This window comes from Chiloscyllium punctatum, chromosome 4 (assembly GCF_047496795.1).
Source record: "Chiloscyllium punctatum isolate Juve2018m chromosome 4, sChiPun1.3, whole genome shotgun sequence".
NCBI lineage: Eukaryota > Metazoa > Chordata > Chondrichthyes > Orectolobiformes > Hemiscylliidae > Chiloscyllium > Chiloscyllium punctatum.
Window position 1 is genome coordinate 66,716,107 of NC_092742.1, and position 19,391 is coordinate 66,735,497.

Genomic DNA, 19,391 nt, shown 5'->3' on the forward strand with positions numbered 1-19,391 from the left:
CAAACTCCTTATAGGTACGATAGGCTGTTAATTTGCATGGTGGAACATTCATGCTTCCATCAACAGCATATGAAAGCATTATATGGAAAGCACTATACGAAAGCATTAAACCTTCATAGAAACCGAAAAGTAGTACAAAATTGACTGGATTACAGTTAACAACTAGAGAGGAAAACTTTCCGAGAATCTATTTTTTCATGCTTTCAACCACCATCATCTACTCCTCCCCCAAACAGATATATCTTTGATATAAAAAAGAAAAAGTACAATAGTGACTTGAGGCAAGATAGATTTTGTTTGGAAAACTGCAAAGAATAAAAATTGTTTAGATGACCCAACAACAAACACATTCAGTAAAAGAAACGGAACTATATTCTCTGCACTCGCATCACTGCAGACTCCACATTTCATACATTAAGACTTGGCTTTGGCATATTAGTAATTTGATTTCAACAAGCCAGAGACTACTCACCCTGTATGATTTGGGCAGCATTTCATTTCATTGAGCCCAGTTTGATCCAATGCACAAGCATAGATATCGATAACATGGCCATTTGCTGCTGCTCGATTTGACAAGGCTTCATAGTGCTACATTAACAGTAAATGATAAAATACTGAAATATCAAACCAACTCAACATCGCTCATACACAAGCTTTTATTTGAAAAGGTAAATACATAACTAGTATCATTCATCTTTTCCATTCATTTTGATTTGAAAAGTCTGCATTTGAGATATAGCTACAATTCTGGATGTCAGTTTGCTCGCTGAACTGAAAGATTTGTTTTCAGAAGTTTCGTCACCATACTAGGTAACATCATCAGTGAGCCTCCAGATGAAGCACTGGTGGCATTTGTGTGTTTTGGTTTCCTTGGGTTGGTAACGTCATTTCCTGTTCTTTTTCGCAGGGGGTGGTAAATGGGATCTAAGTCAATGTGTTTGTTGATAGAGTTCTAGTTGGAATGGCACACTTCTAGGAATTCTCATGCGTGTCTCTGTTCCTGGAAGCATGGCATTCCAACTGGAACTCTATCAGCAAACACATTGACTTAGATCCCATTTGCCACCCCCAGCGAAAAAGAACAGGAAATGACGTTACCAACCCAAGGAAACCTAAAAACATAAATAGAAAGCAGGCCTGCCACCAGTGCTTCATCACTCACTGATGGAGGCTCACGGATTATGTTACCTAGTATGGTGATGAAACATCTGAAAACAAAACTTGCAGCTCAACAAGCACAACTACATCCAGAACCTCAAATAGAGCTACACATCTTCTCAAAACACGCTGATATATCTACAATATCAAGTAGAAATTGACATTAAGGAGAACTGGACAACCATCTGGTGAAAACAAAATTTCTGGCCTGGGGAAAATGGTAGGGGAGAGGGTTTGGGACCATCTAAGTTGCTCTTGCAAAGGGCCTGTGCTGAAATCAGTATGGAGATTAAGAGGAACAGAAGTCAGAAAAGCATCAACAGGAATAACAAGTTGATCCCTTAACAGTAGCTATGTCATTGGTTAGAAGTCTAAGTGAGAAATAATTGAAATTTAATTTGAAGGCAACCTTGTAATAGTGGTTGACTTGAACTTTCATTTAGACTGGACAACTCAAATTGGTAAAAGGGCCTGGAAGATGAATTTGTAAAGTGCTTTTTGACATTTCAAAATACATTTTGCCTAGACCAGGTATAAACCGACACTAGAATCTAGTAATTTGCAATATGGCAAGGTTAAATTGCCATCTCATTGGAAATGATAGGCTTAGAAAAGGTGGTCAAGATAAAACTGAATTCCATATTGTTTGAAAGCATTTTCTAGTCCTAAACAAGAGGGGGAAGCTTGCCAAGTTGTTTGGGCAAAAAACAAAAAGTATAATAGACATTGGGAACAATTAAACAAGCAATTTAAACTGTTTAACAAACATATATTGCTGGAAAAGAAAAAAGCTAAGCAAAAAGCATATAACAATTGCTAAGGAAGTTATGGACAGGATGAGGTGAGAGAAGGAGGCCTGTATGTCGCAAAGATTAATGATAAGTCTCTGGATTCTGGGTGTCTCGGAAATCAGCAAAGACCAAAAGATCCAGGAGCAGAATTAGGCCTTTTGGCTCATCATCGCTGCTCCAACATTCAATCATGGTTGGTATGTTTCTCTAGGCCATTCTCCTGCATTCTCCATACAATCTTTGATCCCAAAGGGCACCAGAGGGGTGATTAAAAAGAGAAAGAAAACAGAATGAGAAAGTAAACGAACCAGGACTACGAAAGCAGATAATAAGAACTTTCATGTAGACATTTTTAAAAATGCCTAAAGTAAATCTTGTTCTGTTAGAGGAAGAAACAGGAAAAACTATCTTAGAAACAGCAGAAACTGAACAAATAATGCGTTGTTTACATACTATAAGGCACTAGTCACATTTCAGAAAGAGAGCCTAAACCAATAGATTAATAAGACAGAAAACTAAGGGAATTAATATCAATGGAGATAAAGTATTGGAGCAGTTCAAGAAAATAAAACCCAACATTAGTCACCTGGAAAATTCTGGAATCCATTAAAAGCATCTTAGCAATGCTCCAAAAAATATGATTAGGGTCAACATGTTTTTTTATTCAAAGAAATCATATTTAACAAGTTAATTGGAATTTCTTAATGAGGTGGGGTAGATTAAAAAAAAAGGCAGGAAATGTGTACAGTTGGATTTCCAAAAAGATCGAGAAACCAGAGGACGTAACTGAGGGGGTATAATTACAACATTTAAAAGACATCTGGATAGGTACATGAATAGAAGATTTTGGAGATATATTGACGAAATGCTGGAAACTGGGATGAGGTCAGTTGAGGATATCTGGTCAGCATGGATGAGTTGGACCAAAGGGCCTGTTTTTGTGCTGTATAACTGACTCCAAACAAGGCGAGAGCGAGATGAGTTGAGATAATATGTTAGCATGTTACATTACTGGGACTATATTCATTGGAGTTAAGAAGAATGAAAATGTTTGAATGGTTATGGATTGAAGTTGTTTCTCAGCTGGGGAATTTAGAAAACAGACACATCCTCAGGATCAGGCTCCAATCATTTCAGACCAAGAGAAGCAGAAATCTCTTCACTCAAAACAAGGGAACAGCTGTGGAATTGTTATTCCAAAAGATTGCAGATGCTCCACTCCTGAAAATATTTAAAGGATGAGAAAGACAGATTTTTGGTATACTGGGGAAATCAAGGAATATGGGAAATGGGTTGGAAACGTAGTCAAAGATGTACAGACCCTTCAGTCTAACTCATCCATGCTGACCAGATAATCTAACCTAAGCTAGTTCATTTGCCAGCATTTGGCACATACCCCTCTAAATCCTGCCTATTCGTATATGCATCCAGATGCCTTTTAAATATTACAATTGCACCAGCCTCCACCACTTCATCTGGCAGCTCATTCCATACATGCACCACCCATTGTGAGAAAAAGTTGAACCTTAGGTCGCTTATAAATCTTTCCCCTCTCACCCTAAACCTACGCCCACTAGTTCCCAAACCAGGGAAAAGACCTTGTTTATTTACCCTATCCATGCCCCTCATGATTTTATAAACCTCTATATGGTGACCTCTCAGCTCTGACATTCCAGGGAAAATAGCCCCAGCCTATTCAGCGCAAGATTTTATTCTTCTGTCCGGGTGCAGCGGGAGACAGAGCGGAAGTGACATGGAGAACAGGAGGTTGCCAGGAAGGTAAGGACTTGGTATAAATTTGAGCAGCAGCTAAACCAGAGATACTACAGATGTGGTAACTCCCTCCCACCCCACCCCACCTCCTCTAACCAGAAGGAAAAAAAAGACTCTGTAAGGTAAAGTTCTTATTTTTTCCTCTTTTATTTTATATATTTAAATGCATTGTTTGGTTTTAGTTAGTTGATATAAAGCTGAGGCTTACAATGGCAGGGGACCTCAGTCAGGCATGTGCCTCTTGCTTGATGTGGGAGTTCAGGGACGTGGCTGACGTTCCTGACTCTTACACTTGCAGAAGTGTGTCCAGTGCAGCTCTCGTTTGATCGCATGATGGCTCTGGAGCTATGGATGGACTCACTGTAGAACATCTGCAATGCTGAGGTGGTCGTGGAGAGCACATTTAGTGAACTGGTCACACCTCAGGTTAGAATTGCTGAGGGAAACATTGAATGGGTGAGCTAAAGGCAGAAAGAGAGTAGGAAGGCAGTACAGGTGTCCCCTGCAGTTATCTCCCTCCAAAACAGGTATATCGTTTTGGATACTGTTGGGGGAAATGGCTCACCAGGGGAGGGCAGCAGTTGCCAGGATCATGGCACTGTGGCAGGCACTGGGGTACAAAAGGGTGGGAAAAAGACTTGTAGGGCCACAGTCATAAGGGATTCTCCAAGGGGAGTAGATAGGCAGTTCTGTGTCTGAAAACGAGACTGCCAGATAGTATGTTGCCTCCCAGGTGCTCGGATCAGGGATGCCACCAATCGGCTGCAGAGCATTCTAAAAGAAGTGAACAGCTAGTTGTCTTGATGCATTCAGGCACCAACAATATAAGTAAAAAAACGAGATGAGGTCCTGAAGAATTCAGGGAGCTAGGAGAGAAGTTAAAAAGGAAGACCTCAAAAGTAGTGATCTCGGGATTACAGGATAGCCAACAGTGAGCGTGAGGCAGAAGAACAAATAGGTAAACAGATTATGGAAAGTTGTAGAGGCAACAGGGTGGTGGGATGGGAGATTTTAATTTTCCCAATATTGACTGGGATACACTTACTGTCAGAAGTCTGGATGGGGCAGAGCTTGTAAGATACGTCGAGGAGTATGTCAGTAGTCTGACAAGGGAAGGGGCCATATTGGATCTGGTGTTGGGGAATGAGCCATGTCAGGCGGTAGAAGTTGCTGTGGGGTTTTCTTTGGGAACAGTAACCACAATTCTCTAACTTTTAGAATACTCATAGACAAAGATGAGTGTAGTCCTAAGGGAAGAGTACTAAACTGGGCGAAGGTCAATTATATCAAAATTAGGCAGGAGCTCGGAAATGTGGATTGGACACAGCTATTTGAAGGGAAATCCACATTTGATATGTGGGAGGCTTTCAAAGATAGGTTAAAGATAGTGCAGGATAGGTATGTCCTGCTGAAAGCAAAGGATAGGAAAGGCAAGATTTGTGAACCGTGGGTGACAAGAGAAATTGTACTAGCCAAGAGGAAAAGGGAAGCATATGTAAGGTCCAGGCAGCTAAGAACAGAATGGGCCCTGGAGGAATATCGGAGGAGTAGGACCAATCTTAAACAAGGAATCAAGCCGGCTAAAAAGGGTGATGAAATAGCTTTAGTGAGCAGAATTAAGGAGAATCCCAAAGCCTTTTATTTTTACTTAAGAAGCAAGTGGGTAACTAGAGAAAGGATTGATCCACTAAAGGCTAAGAAGGAAAGTTGTGTGTTGAACCTGAGAGAATGGGTGAGATTCTGAATGATTGCTTTGCCTCAGTGTTCACTGAGGAGAGGGACATGATGAATGTTGAGATTAAAGATAGAAGTTTGATTACTCTGGATCACGTTGACCTAAGTAGGGAAGATGTGTTGGATACGGTAGAGGTTATTAAAGTGGACAAATCCCCAGGACTGGATGGGATCTATCCGAGGTTGCTGAGGGAGGCAAGAGAGGAAATAGCTGGGGCCCTGTCAGATATCTTTGTAGCATCGTTAAACACAGGTGAAGTGCCAGAAAACTAGAGATTTGCTCATGTTGTCCCCCTGTACAAGGAGGGTAGTGGGGATATTCTGGGGAAATACAGCCTGATGTCAGTGGTGGGAAAGTTGCTAGAGAAGGTACTGAGGGATAAAATCTATTTATATTTGGAAAGGAATGGGCTTATCAGTGATAGGCAACATGGATTTGTGCGGGGGAGATCGTGCCTTACCAACTTAATAAAGTTCTTTGAGGAAGTGACTATGTTGATAGATGAAGGAAGGGCTGCAGGTGTCGTATACATGGACTCTCGTAAGGCGTTTGATAAGGTTCCCCACGGTAAGCTAATGGAGAAAGTGAAGTCACATTGTGTGCAAGGCATTCTAGCTAGGTGGATAAAGAACTGGTTGAGCAACAGGAGACAAAGAGTAGTAGTTGAAGCGTGTTTCTCAAAATAGAGAAAGATGACCTCTGGTGTTCCACAGAGATCAGTGCTGGGGCCACTGTTGTTTGTGATATACATAAATGATCTGGGAGAGGGCACTGTTGGTATGATCAGCAAGTTTGCAGATGACACAAAGATTGGTGGAGTAGCAGAAAGCATAGAATACAGGAGAATATAGATAGATTGGAGAGTTGGGCAGGGAAGTGGTAGATGGAGTTCAATCCAGGCAAATGTGAGGTGATGCATTTTGGGAAGTCTAATTCTAGAGCAAATTATACAACAAACGGAAGAGCCTTTCGAAATGTTGATGAGCAGAGAGATCTGGGAGTTCAGGTCCACTGGACCCTGAAGATTACTGCACAGGTCGGTAGAGTGGTCAAGGCATATGGTATGCTTGCCTTCATTGGACAGGGTATTGAGTATAAGAGATGGCAGGTCATGGTAAAATTGTACAAGACAATGGTTTGTCCGCATTTAGAACACTGTGTACAGATTTGGTTGCCACATTACCAAACGAATGTGGACGCTTTGGGGAGGGTGCAGAGAAGGTTTACAAGGATGTTGCCTGGTATGGAAGGTGCCAGCTATGAAGTGAGGTGGAGTAGGTTAGGATTGTTTTCTTTAGAAAAAAGGAGATTTAGGGGGGACCGGATTGAGGTCGACAAAACCATGAAGGGTACAGACAGATAGATAGACATAAGCTTTTTCCCACGGTGAAGGATTCAATAACAAGAGGTCATGCTTTCAAGGCGAGAGGTGAAAAGTTTAAGGGGGATACACACGGCAAGTACTTTACACAGCGGGTGGTAGGTGCATGGAACGTGTTGCCAGCAGAGGTAGTAGAGGCAGGCATGGTAGATTCATTCAAGAAGATGCACAAGTAGGTAGGGAGCAGAGGGATACAGATGCTTAGGAACTGGGCGACAGGTTTAGACAGAGGATTTGGATTGGATCGGCTCAGGCTTGGAGGGCCGAAGGGCCTGTTCCTGGGCTGTAAGTTTTCTTTGTTCTCAGATTAGCCAAAACCATACTGAATTGCCGTGCAGGCCGAAGGAATCATTTGACTGACCTGCTCCTTTTTCTTGTGTTTTTTTAATACTTTGTTTTTTTTGCAAATATGCAACATCTCCAAGATTAGAAACTAGTTATCTGTGTTACCATCAGTTTCTTCATTCCTAATCTTGGGCAGGAAGAGTAAATAATAAGTAGAAGAGGACTCAGAATGAATGTACAAATTTGGAGAAAGGAAACAATTAGTTTATACACAGAAAGGTGATCACGCTGCTGTTTGGATCAACAATATGTTTTCTCTTTTTTTATTATTGTGGCCATTGACCAAAATAGATCTTAAAGCCAACATTCTAAACAAATGTAGTTGCATTGCTGAACTAGTTTCAGATGGTTACAATGTTTCCTAATATTTTTAAAAGCATTGAAGTTGGGGATCTCTGTATATAAAATTGTGAATGCAAAGGGAGGGAGGTGGTGCATTTGGGTATGGGGAGGTTGGGGTGGGTATCGGGAAATTGAGACAGAAAAGGATGGAGCGGAAAACAAGTGTAGGTTTTTCTCTATCTAAACGGGTGAAGGTATGCCAGCTTTATTTTATTCTAATCAATCTAATTTAGCCAGGGAATCACTATAATGGTCTCTCTTCCGGTTATCACACATCACCTCTGGTGTTCCCCGAGGACCAATTATTGGTTCCAGCCTTCAGCTAATCCAATTGTCGAGTCTCAGTAACAGCACCAAAAGACATAACACCATGTTCCACAAGTACACTGACAACATACATCACTTGTTTTGACTGTTCCAGTTTATCTAAATTATCACGTTGTTGGTTTGATATGCAATACTGGATGAGTAGAATTCCTAGGTAAAAGTGGGTGCTGCAGATGCTAGAGATTAGAGTGATACTGGAAAAGCACAGCAGTCAGGCAGCATCCGAGGAGCAGGAAAAAAAACTGATGTTGCGGGCAAAAGCCATTTCCCGATCAAGGGTTTTTGCCTGAAAAGTTGATCGTCCTGCTCCTTGGATGCTGCCTGACCTGCTGAGCTTTTCCAACACCATTAATCCTGAGTAGAATTCTTGGCAACTAAATGTTGGGAAGGTCAAGATCATAGTCTTCAACTACACCATAAAATCTATTCCTGAGACATCGACTGGCAATCATTTGGTGTTAAACCAGACAACTGTATTTGACCTACGATTAGCCTCTGTTCATCAAAGCTGTCCCATCATTAAGATGATTCATTCCTTCCGTGATAGAATCTCATGAAACCTTCAACTTTGCCCATGTTACCTCTAACCTTGTCACACCAAACTCATCTTCCATTCTCCAGAAACTTTAACTTATCCTACACTGTAGCATTTATATACTAACATGCTTCAGGTCTTGATCACCCATCACCACTGTGCTTGCTGACCTCCATTAGCTACCAGTGAAGAAATACCTTCATTTTAAAATTCCCATCCATCCAGGGCTAGCGCCTTATCTGTTATCTCTTCCAGCCCTAAAATCCACTAATATCTTTGCACTCCTGCAATTCTGGCCTCTTTAGTCTTTCTTCAATTTTAAATGCTCGATGAAGCAGCCATGCTTTCAGCTGAAGGCCTAAACTCTGGACTTGCCTCTCAACTTGTCCACCCCTCTATTTCTCTCTCCTCATCTAAGGCAGTGAAGAAATAGAAGACTAAGAGTTAAAGCCTCGCACCTCCTTACAGAATAACTTATAGACAGAGATGTCATAGGAAACAGCACAAGAAATGTCGATTTGTAAAGTGTCTGAATCTGCTTGCTCTTTTAAACAAAAATTAGGTATGCATGAGGTACTTTCACTGTGTTGATTAGATTAGATTTCCTACAGTGTGGAAACAGTCCCTTCGGCCCAACCAGTCCACACCAACCTTCTGAAGAGTAACCCACCCAGACCCATTCCCCACTGACTAATGCACCTAACACTATGGGCAATTTAACATGGCCAATTCATCTTTGGATTGTGGGAGGAAACCGGAGTACCCGGGAGGAAACCCATGCAGACATGAGGAGATTTGCAAACTCCACACAGACAGTCACCCGAGGCTGGAATTGAACCTGGGACCCTGGTGCTGTGAGGCAGCAGTGCTAACCGCTGTGCCATCATGCCGTTTACTGTAATATTCACAAGGAAATAGCAAAAAGGTTGAATAATTACTTTGGGTAAGCAATTAGAATAGTAAAAAGGATTAGTATAGCTGTCATCCTATGAATACCACTCTTTAACCAGGGAGAGAATGCTCCAAAATTATTATGCCTGAGCAATATAGTTGATTGAAGAGATCCAGCATGGATTTATAAAGAGCAGGCTAAAACTGATTAATCTACTTGATTGTTTTTTGAACAGATGACTATAAAAGTGGTCAAAGGATGTTTTAAAACATTAATTGTATGACTTTCCAGACACATCCAATAAAATTCCTGCAATGAGCCTGCTACCTCATAGAATTGGAGCAAATAAATTACTTGGTTCGCAATTGCTCAAATCGAAGGAGTCAAAGAGTTGAGATAATGTTGAAGTATTGTCCAACTGGCAATTCCTCGAAACAGGAGATGTTGACATTAGAATTTGGATGGGTCAGATATGCCTGTCCTTTCTTGAAATATTGTCTGAACCCTATTCAGGTACTCCCCCTTATCTCTTCTCCTGATACATCAATGACAGTCTCAAAGTTGATTCCTGCTCTTGCCCAGGAAAATTCCATCAACTTTGCTTGTAATTTCCACCTTTCCCTCGCCTTCCCATTGACCATTTGAACTCTTCCCTTTTCTCCCTCAACTCTTCTGCTTGAATTTTCAAAGTCTTCAAGATATTAAAGAGAATTGAGAAGATAGATTAAGAGAAACTACTGTTGGGCATTCAGGACAAAGGGCCACAGAGCTGCAAACGAAATAAGGAAAACTACCACAAATAAGCGAGAAGAGATTTGGAACTCTTTCACAGCTGCAATTTATTTGCTCAGTGTGAATTGGAGAGCAATCCATGCTGGATCTCTTTAATCAATTAAAAGCTTTCATGTTGTTCAGGCATGTTAATTTTGGAGACGTGGCTCCCTGGTTAAATAGTAGTATTTTTCTATCCAAGGGTATTAAGTAATATAGGATAAAGGTGGCTTTATGAAGTTGGATCACATATGAGCCATGATTTCACAAAAAAGCAGGATAGACTGAAATGATTACATAGTCTACTTTTGTTCCAATTTAGGAAAAGATGTGCATAATATTTACCTTCATGGCTTTCTTCATATATTTAATGTTGTCTTTCTCAATATCATGCCAAGACCTGATAGGTGTCTTTAGATCATCACCCACAACCATTCCTGGTCCTTGTGTGGCTGGGCCCCCAATGAACAACATCACACGACCTCCAGTATTGGGGAAAGTGCACTATTTAAAAAGAAGAAACATCAAATGAAAACACAGGAGTAAGTATAACCTGTTAAGAAATTAATCAAAACCACTAATGTACAATATGGTAATTTATTAGTACTTCTGTAAGGATAAGCTAAAAATCCTGAATGACTTATACCAATTTAGATAACTTTTCCTAAATATTCAATGGTTTATATACTTCATCCAATCTTGGATAATTTGAAATGAATACTGATTCTGAATGCTGCAGTATTACAGGGAATTCAATAAGTTTTTCTGCATGAGTTTCAACTTTACTCGATAGGACAAAAAAATTCAATGTCTACAGAGCTAGTCAGTGATATTATCAGGATTATCTTTTACAATTACAGCATGGTAGGTCAGTTTTACTTTGCATAACATTGAAAGACGAACATGTGAATAAACAAGATAGATTTAAATGTCAACATACAGAAAACAACTGCCTGTGCACAGTTATTAAAAAAAATCAAATATGGTAATAGATGTTGGAATGTGTCATGGTGGACAAATAACAACTTACTGGAGTTGACAAGAGTATCACAATCATAAACTACGCTGAAGCCCAGCACATCAGTGCAGAGTATAAGGCTCAAACATTTGCAACCTCCTCAGACAGAAATGTTGAACTTATGGTCCAGCTTGGCTTTCTCCTCAAGCTTCCAACAGTGTAGAAGCTGGTCTTCAGCCAGCTTAATTCACTCCAGAAAGTATCAAGATATGGCTGAAGGCAATGAATAGTGCAAAGGCACCTAACAACTTTATGGAGTAGACCTGAAGACTTGCAACCCCCCAGACCAAACTGCTCCAATACAGCTACAACTGACATCTAGCCAACAGTGTGGAAAATCATCCAGGTAGACTCTGTTCACAAGTCATTCAGTCATACAGCACAGAAAAGGCCCTTTGGCCTAACTTGTCCATGCTGACCAGTTTTCTTAGACTGTGTTAGACTGTTGTTTTGCTTGTGTTTGGCCCACATCCCTCTAAAGCCTTTTGGGATTAAACCAATGCAGCTAATTACCACCTCAACATTGTACTTTAATCATCTGCAAAGTAATGGAAGGTGTTGCCAACAGTGCTATCTAGCGACAGTTACACAACAGTAACCTTTTCGGTGATTCCCAGTTTGGGTTTCACCACGGCCACTTGGCTCCTGATCTTATTACAGCCAAACATGGACTGCAAAGTTGTAACTAAAAATTGTGAGGTGAGACAGCAAGACAGCATTTGACCAATGCAGCACCAAGAACTCTTAGCAGAACTGGAGTCAATGGGAATCAGGTTTTGGTTAATGGAGGACAATCGCCCCTGTCCTGGGTATTGCTGCAGGTCTTCTTGCAGAAAGGCTGCAACGGTTTCATCCACAACCTTCCCCGCATCATAAGACCAAATGTGGAATGCTTGCTGATGACTTCACAATATTCAACATCATTCTCAACTCTTCAGATACAGAAGCTGTCTGTCCTCAATATGCAACAAGATTCAGGCTTCATTAAGGTTTGGGTGAATAATTGGAAATAACAAGCATGTCACATAAGTGAGAGGGAATGATTATCTCCAACAAAACAGAACCTAACTGGCTCCCAATGACAGGCACAGAATCAAGCACATGCAACCCTCTTCAGTCAGTGCTGACAGTATGATCTATTTTAGCTTCTCCATATTCACAGCAGTGTCGATGCCATACTTCAGACAATTCAATTCACTCAAAGTGTACAACTGAGGATTAACATTGGCCAGAAACTGAACTGGACCAGCCACATAAATACTGTGGCTATAAGAGCAGGTCAGAGGAGCTCAGAATTTGGTGGGAATATCTAACTTCTCCCCTGTTTAGATCCTGACTAATGTCTACAAGGCACATAATCAGCAAGGTGATGGATTATTCTCTGCTTGTTGATTGCGGTCCAACACAAACTCAACACTATCAAGCAAAATGCAGCTTATTTGATCTACCACATTAAACCTTAACTACGTCCATTACTAACTAGTGACAGCAATTGCTTTAGTACCCTATTCAGTTTTTATTTCTGTTAAGAACACCAAGGGTTCCATTTGTATTTTTTAAAGAGTTCTCCTCAACTCATTCTGTCATCTTTAAAGATGTAACCCGAGATCTCTGTTCCTGAATCCATTTCAAAATTGTACCATTTATTGATATTGTCTATTCCTCATTCATCCTACTAAAATCATTTCACATTTCTCTGCACGGATTTCATCCTCCTGAAGTATGTTACTATCCTTTGGGCGGCACGGTGGCACAGTGGTTAGCACTGCTGCCTCACAGCGCCGGAGACCCGGGTTCAATTCCCGCCTCAGGCGACTGACTGTGTGGAGTTTGCACGTTCTCCTCGTGTCTGCGTGGGTTTCCTCCGGGTGCTCCGGTTTCCTCCCACAGTCCAAAGATGTGTAGGTCAGGTGAATTGGCCATGCTAAATTGCCCGTAGTGTTAGGTAAGGGGTAAATGTAGGGGGTAAATGGGTGGGTTGCGCTTCGGCGGGGCGGTGTGGACTTGTTGGGCCGAAGGGCCTGTTTCCACACTGTAAGTGATCTAATCTAATTACATTTTTAGGATTCAATTCATTGTAAACTTTGGAATTACATCATTTCCAAGTAGATGATGTTAGAAATCCTCAGCAGGTCAGGCAGCATATGCAGATAGAAGAGTTAATATTTCTGGTCATGGACCAGTAATCTTTGCCCTGCTTGTCTCCTCTCAGTGTACTGTTAGGATTTACAACTTAAATTTATATTTCCTTAATCTGCTGTAGTTTGCTTTTATAAAAACAGCAATGATCTTAATAGCAATGCCTGGGGAACACAACCTTTTTCCTCCCTCCACTCAAACGCAACTCTTAACCCCAGTTTTCCACTGTTCGTCTCTTAGACAATTCTGTATCCATATTGCCACTGAATTTTTAGCCCCCGGGCTGAAATTAATGTGCTAAAATAAGGAAATAACCAAATTTCTCACACACACACACAACACAATTTGAGTTCCAGGAGAATTGGAAAGTAAACATTAATCAGGAATGTAAGTGTAAAAACCTTCGCCAAAAGTAATAACGTAAAATGGGTGAATGCAAGTCATATAAATGTTTAAAAAAAGGCACAGGGATATACAAGGAGATCCAGTTTTTATGAACATGAGAATCTGAGGAATTGATTTTGTTTTCATTTAATCGTGGGATGCGCACATCGTTGTCTGAAACGACATGTTACTCTTCCCGACTTGCCCTTGAGAATGTGGTGGTGAGCTGCCTTCTTGACCTGCTGTAGTTAGACCCACATGTTGTTAGGGAAGGAATTCCAGCAACATTGAAGAAGTAGCAACATTTTTCCAAGTCAAGATGGTGATTGGCTCAGAGGGGAACTTGCAGATGGCAATGCTCCCATGTACCTGCTGCTCTTGTCCTTTCAGATGGAAGTGGCTGTGGGTTTGTGCTATCTCGGAGCTCTGGTGAATTTCTGCATCTTGCAGATAGTACATACAACTGCTACTAAGCATTGGCGACAGAGGGATTGTATAATTGCGGATGTGGTTCCAATCAAGACGGCTGCTTTGTCCTGGATGGTGTCAAACTTCGAGTGTTGTTAAAGGTACACCCATCCAAGTAAATGGAAAACATTCCAGATTTGGAGGTGGTAAATAGGCTTTGGGGAGTCATGAAATGAGTTACTTGTTGCAGCATTCCTAGCCTCTGACCTACTCTTGCACCATTTATATGGCCCATTCAATTCAGTTTCTAATCAATGGTAACCCCCAGGATGTTAAAAGAGAGGACCTGAATGATGGCAGTATCATGAATTTCAAGGGGCCCCTTATTGAAGATGGCCACTACCTCGCAGTTGTGTGGCACAAATGTTTTTTGTCATTTTTCAGCTCAAGCCTGGATATTGTGCTCCACAATCTGGGGATTTGCATAAATATGTATGCTGAAGGCCTAAAATTGACTTATTAACCGTTAAAAGCAGCTTATTGATTAAATTGCTGTAAACAATCATGGAAAGCTGGCTGAAAATATTTGGCAATAATTTCATAAATATGTAACAACTGGCCTTAGGCAGTGTCTGATGCCAGAATGGCACATGCCCGTGCCTGAGCCTGTTAAGCTTTGTACATACAAAGGGACATCTACTGCTTTATTGTAAATGCTCTTGATGCACAAATGATCCAACTTAAAACTTTGGAAAAATATTTGAAAATAAAGAAAAATGTACAGCAAAAGGGCAGAGTTATGAGATTATAATGAGTAGCTGTTGTTGAAGAGTCTGCCACTGGCATAGACATGATATAAAGCCAGTAGTTGGTTACTGTGCTGTAATTCAACAATCAGGAATATAGGAGCAAGCTAATCTCATCCTTGAGTCTGGTCTGCTGTTCAATTAGATCACAGCTATTCTGTATCTTAATCTATCCACTTTGGTTTCTTTAATTCTTGAAGACCTTGCTAAACAAAACTCTTGCTATCACAGAGCTAAAGGTTTTAAACTAACTTTCAGCTTCAACAGCTTATTGGGATGTGGAGTTCTAGATTTTCATTCCCCTTTACGGGAAGAAATGCTTGTCAGACATCACTCCTAGCTCTATTAACATCGTAGCTTGGAATCCCCCAGCAAAGAAAACAGCTTCCTTCATGTTTTCTATAAATTCCTTGAATGAGATGTGATTCTATACTAGGATCATCTCTTAATCTTCTACATTAAAGGAAACAGGTACCATGCAGCCTGTCTATTGGGCAGGTCATTTCTTTAAAGCTCAGGTACTCCCTCTGCAGGTATTAAAAGGCAACACCACTTTTTTCACAGAGAAAAAAATAAATACAATTCAAAATTGAGCTACTTTTGTAGGAACAGTAACTTGTGTTTACATAGTATTTCTCATGTGGAAAATTCTTGTAAACATAGTCAGGTAAAGTTGGCAAATGAGGGGGAAATAAAGATCTGATTAAAAGCTTGACTGGAGATTGGAGAACATAGAGTTATAGAGATGTACAGCACAGAAACAGACCCTTCGGTCCAACTCATCCATGCCAAGCAGATACCCCGATCCAATCCAGTCCCACCTGCCAGCAGCTGGCCCATATCCCTCCAAACCCTTCCTATTCATATACCCATCCAAATGCCTCTTAAATGTTGCAATTGTACTTGCCTCCACTTCCTCTGGCAGCTCATTCCATACACATACCACCCTCCACGTGAAAATGTTGCCCCTTAGGTCCCTTATATCTTTCCCATCTTACCCTAAACCGATGCCCTCTAGTTCTGGACTCACCCACCCAAGAGAAAAGACTGTCTATTGATCCTATCGATGCCCCTCAATTTTGTAAACCTCTATAAGGTCACCCCTCAGCCTCCGACACTCCAGGGAAAACAGCCCCAGCCTATTCAACCTCTCCCAATAGCTCAAATGCTCTAACTCTGGCAACATCCTTGTAAGTCTTTTCTGAACCCTTTCAAGTTTCACAACATCCTTGGAGACCAGAACTGCATGCAATGTGTTAACAGTGGTCTAACCAATGTCCTGTACAGCCACAACATAGCCTCTCAACTCCTGTACTCAGTGCTCTGACCAATAAAAGAAAGCATACCAACACTTTCTTCACAATCCCATCTACTTGTGACTCTACTTTCAAGGAGCTACGAACCTGCACTCCAAGGTCTCTGTTCAGCAACACCCCCTAGGACCTTACCATTAAGTGTATAAGTCCTCTGAAGATTTGCTTTCCCAAAATGCAGCACCTCACATTTATCTAAATGAAACTCCATCTGCCACTTCTCAGCCTATTTGGTCATCTGATTAAGATCCCATTGTAATCGGAGGTAACCTTCTTCGCTGTCCACGACACCTCCAATTTTGGCATCACCAGCAAACTTACTAACTATACCTCTTATGCTCACATCCAAATCATTTATGCAAATGATGAAAGACAGAGGACCCAGCACTGATCCTTGTGGCACGCCACTGGTCACAGGCCTCCAGTCTGAAAAACAACCCTCCACCATCACCTGCTGTCTTCTACCTTCAAGCCAGTTCTATATCCAAATAGCTAGTTCTCCTTGTATCCCATGACAAATAACCTTGTTGACCAGTCTCCCATGAGAAACTTTGTCGAACGCCTTAATGAAGTCCATATAAATCACATCCATTGCGCTGCCCTCATCAAATCCTTTTTGTTACTTCTTCAAAAAATCTATCATGTTTGTGAGATACAATTTCCCATGCACAAAGCCATACTGACTATCCCTAATCAGTCCTTACCTTCCCAAATGCATGGAAGTCCTGTCCTTCCCTCCAACAAATTGCCCACTGGTCTATAGTTCCCTGGCTTATCCTTACCACCTTTTTTAAATAGTGGCACCATGTTAGCCAAACTCCAGTCTTCCAGCACCTCACCTGTGACTATCAATGATACAAATATCTCAGCAAGGGACCCAGCAATCATTTCCCTAGCTTCCCACAGAGTTCTAGAGTAAACCTGAACAGGTCCTGGGGATTTATCCACTTTTATATATTTCAAGGCATCCAGAATGTTCTCCTCTGTAATATGGAGGATTACATACCTTGAAAATGATTTTCACAATGTCATCATCTATTTCCATACAGTCTATGTCTTCCATGTCTTTCTCCACAGTAAACAATGATGCAAAATACTTGTTCAGTATCACCCCTCATCTCCTGCAGTTCCACACAAAGGCTGCCTTGTTGATCCGTGAGGGGCCCTATTCGCTCCCTAGTTACTCTTTTGTCCTTAATGCATTTGTAAAAACCCTCTGGATTCTCCTATTTGTGAAAGCTATTTCATGTCCCCTTTTTGCCCTCCTGATCTCCTTAAGTATATTCCTACTGCCTTTACACCCTAAGGATTCACTCAATCTCTCCTGTCTATATCTGACATATGCTTCCTTCTTTTTCTTAACCAAACCCTCAACTTCTTTAGTCATTCAGCATTCCCTACACCTACCAGCTTTTCCTTTCACCCTAACAAGAATATACCTGTCTCTGGACTCTTGTTATCTAATTTCTGAAGGCTTTCAATTTTCCAGCTGTCCTTTTACCTGTGAACATCTGCCCCCAATCAGCTTTTGAAAGTTCAATATGTTTAGAAATAAGGCATTTTCTTCACAGAGTAAAGGAAATAACATTAATTAAAAACCTTTCCTTAAAATTTTTGGTTAGAGATTGTTGCTAATTACATGAATTAAGGTTAAGTGTGCACATATGATTCATTAATGCACACTTTGAAGATTTGGAAACGGCAAAAGAAACTTACCAGTTGTTTTACAGTGGGAGGTCATGTTGCGGCTGTACAGGAAGAAGCCAGGTTTTGGAAAGTGGTTAGGCCACTGTTGGAATATTGCACGCAATTCTGGTCTCCTTCTTATCAGAAAGATGTTGTGAAACTTGAAAGGGTTCACAAAAGATTTACAAGGATGTTGCCAGGGTTGGAGGATTTGAGCAATAGGGAGAGGTTGAGTAGGCTCGGGCTGTTTTCCCTGGAGCATCGGAGACTGAGGGGTGACCTTATAGAGGTTTATAAAATCATGAGGGGCATCGATAGGATAAATAGACAAAGTCTTTTCCCTGGGGTGGGGGAGTCCAGAACTAGAGGGCATCAGTTTAGGGTTAGAGGGGAAAGTTATAAAAGGGACCTAAGGGGCAACTTTTTCACACAGAGGGTGGTACATGTATGGAATAAGCTGCCAGAGGAAGTGAAGGCTGGTACAATTGCAACATTTAAAAGGCATCTGGATGGTTAAATGAATAGCAAAGGTGCTGGCAGGTGGGACTAGATTGGGTTGGGATCTGGTCAGCATGGATGAGTTGGACTGAAGGCTCTGTTTCCGTGCTGTACGCCTTTGACTAAGCTGTGAACATGAGCCATTCAGTTACACTCTCAAATCTCCAGATTCTCAATAATTAGACAGGTCAAACCAATGAGAAGACAATGTGGGTGGAAATATAAAGTTAGTTACGTGGATTGTGTGCAGCAGTTTAATTTGGCTCATGGGTCAAATTGCAAGGGCATACAGCCCTTAGTTTGAAAGCTGATGATATAGTTTGCTTTCCTTTGTTATACTATTATTGAATCTTTAATGGTAATTAAGTCATTTTTTAAGACACCAAGAAGAGAATATTACTTTCACAAAAAAGTGAGAAAGAAGAAAATTGTCCACAAAAGGATAATATATGGGATCAAACTTGCCTGTTTAAATATGAATAATCTGATGCCATTTTTGTTTTTCTCTCCAATGATCAAGTTCTCTATTCCAGGAATAGGACATACATATTTGAAATTAAATTGATTGACAAGCCTGATTTGTCAGTTACTTTAAAATTAATATGGAAAATTCCAGTCAATAAACAATGTTCACAGAAAGAGAGGGGTCTTGTGGCATAATGGTAACAACCTCACCTCTGGGACAATAGCTCAAGTTCAAGTCCAAGTCCAAGTTCCACACTAGGACTTGTTGGGCATGGAAGCAGCATTCGTGATCTTGTTCAATTAATGGATAATTAGCCGAGGAATCCTTCCATCACCTCCCCACTTTATCTCAAAGGGGAAAAACATTTTAAAAAAAACTTGAACCAAACAGATTGTGTGAACCCTCTAATACATCATATTTCCTCTCAGAGTAAAAACAGTATTTTCAATCAATCTTCAACCAACACTTCTAATTTAAAAGGGACTTTTATTGACACTGGTGCCAAGTTACAGAATTAGCAGCCAGAGTTACAGTGACTCACCCTTAGATTTGTCATCTAAAAATACGCAAAGAATGACTCTGGTCTCCTCATTCGGCAACTATTGTAAAGATTTTATGGAAAA

At 40.9% G+C, this 19,391-nt stretch overlaps 1 protein-coding gene across 3 annotated transcripts in view; it reads right to left on the bottom strand.

Moving 5' to 3' along the window:
* The window catches only part of sec23a (Sec23 homolog A, coat complex II component), an 86,971-nt gene that overhangs the window by 35,251 nt on the left and 32,329 nt on the right, over positions 1 to 19,391 (bottom strand). For all 3 annotated transcript variants that reach the window (XM_072568931.1, XM_072568933.1, XM_072568934.1), the window contains exons 8-9: positions 10,396 to 10,554; positions 473 to 588 (exon numbers count right to left, since the gene is read on the bottom strand). In XM_072568931.1, coding sequence (XP_072425032.1) covers positions 473 to 588; positions 10,396 to 10,554 — 275 coding nt within the window. The remainder of the gene's footprint in view (positions 1 to 472; positions 589 to 10,395; positions 10,555 to 19,391) is intronic.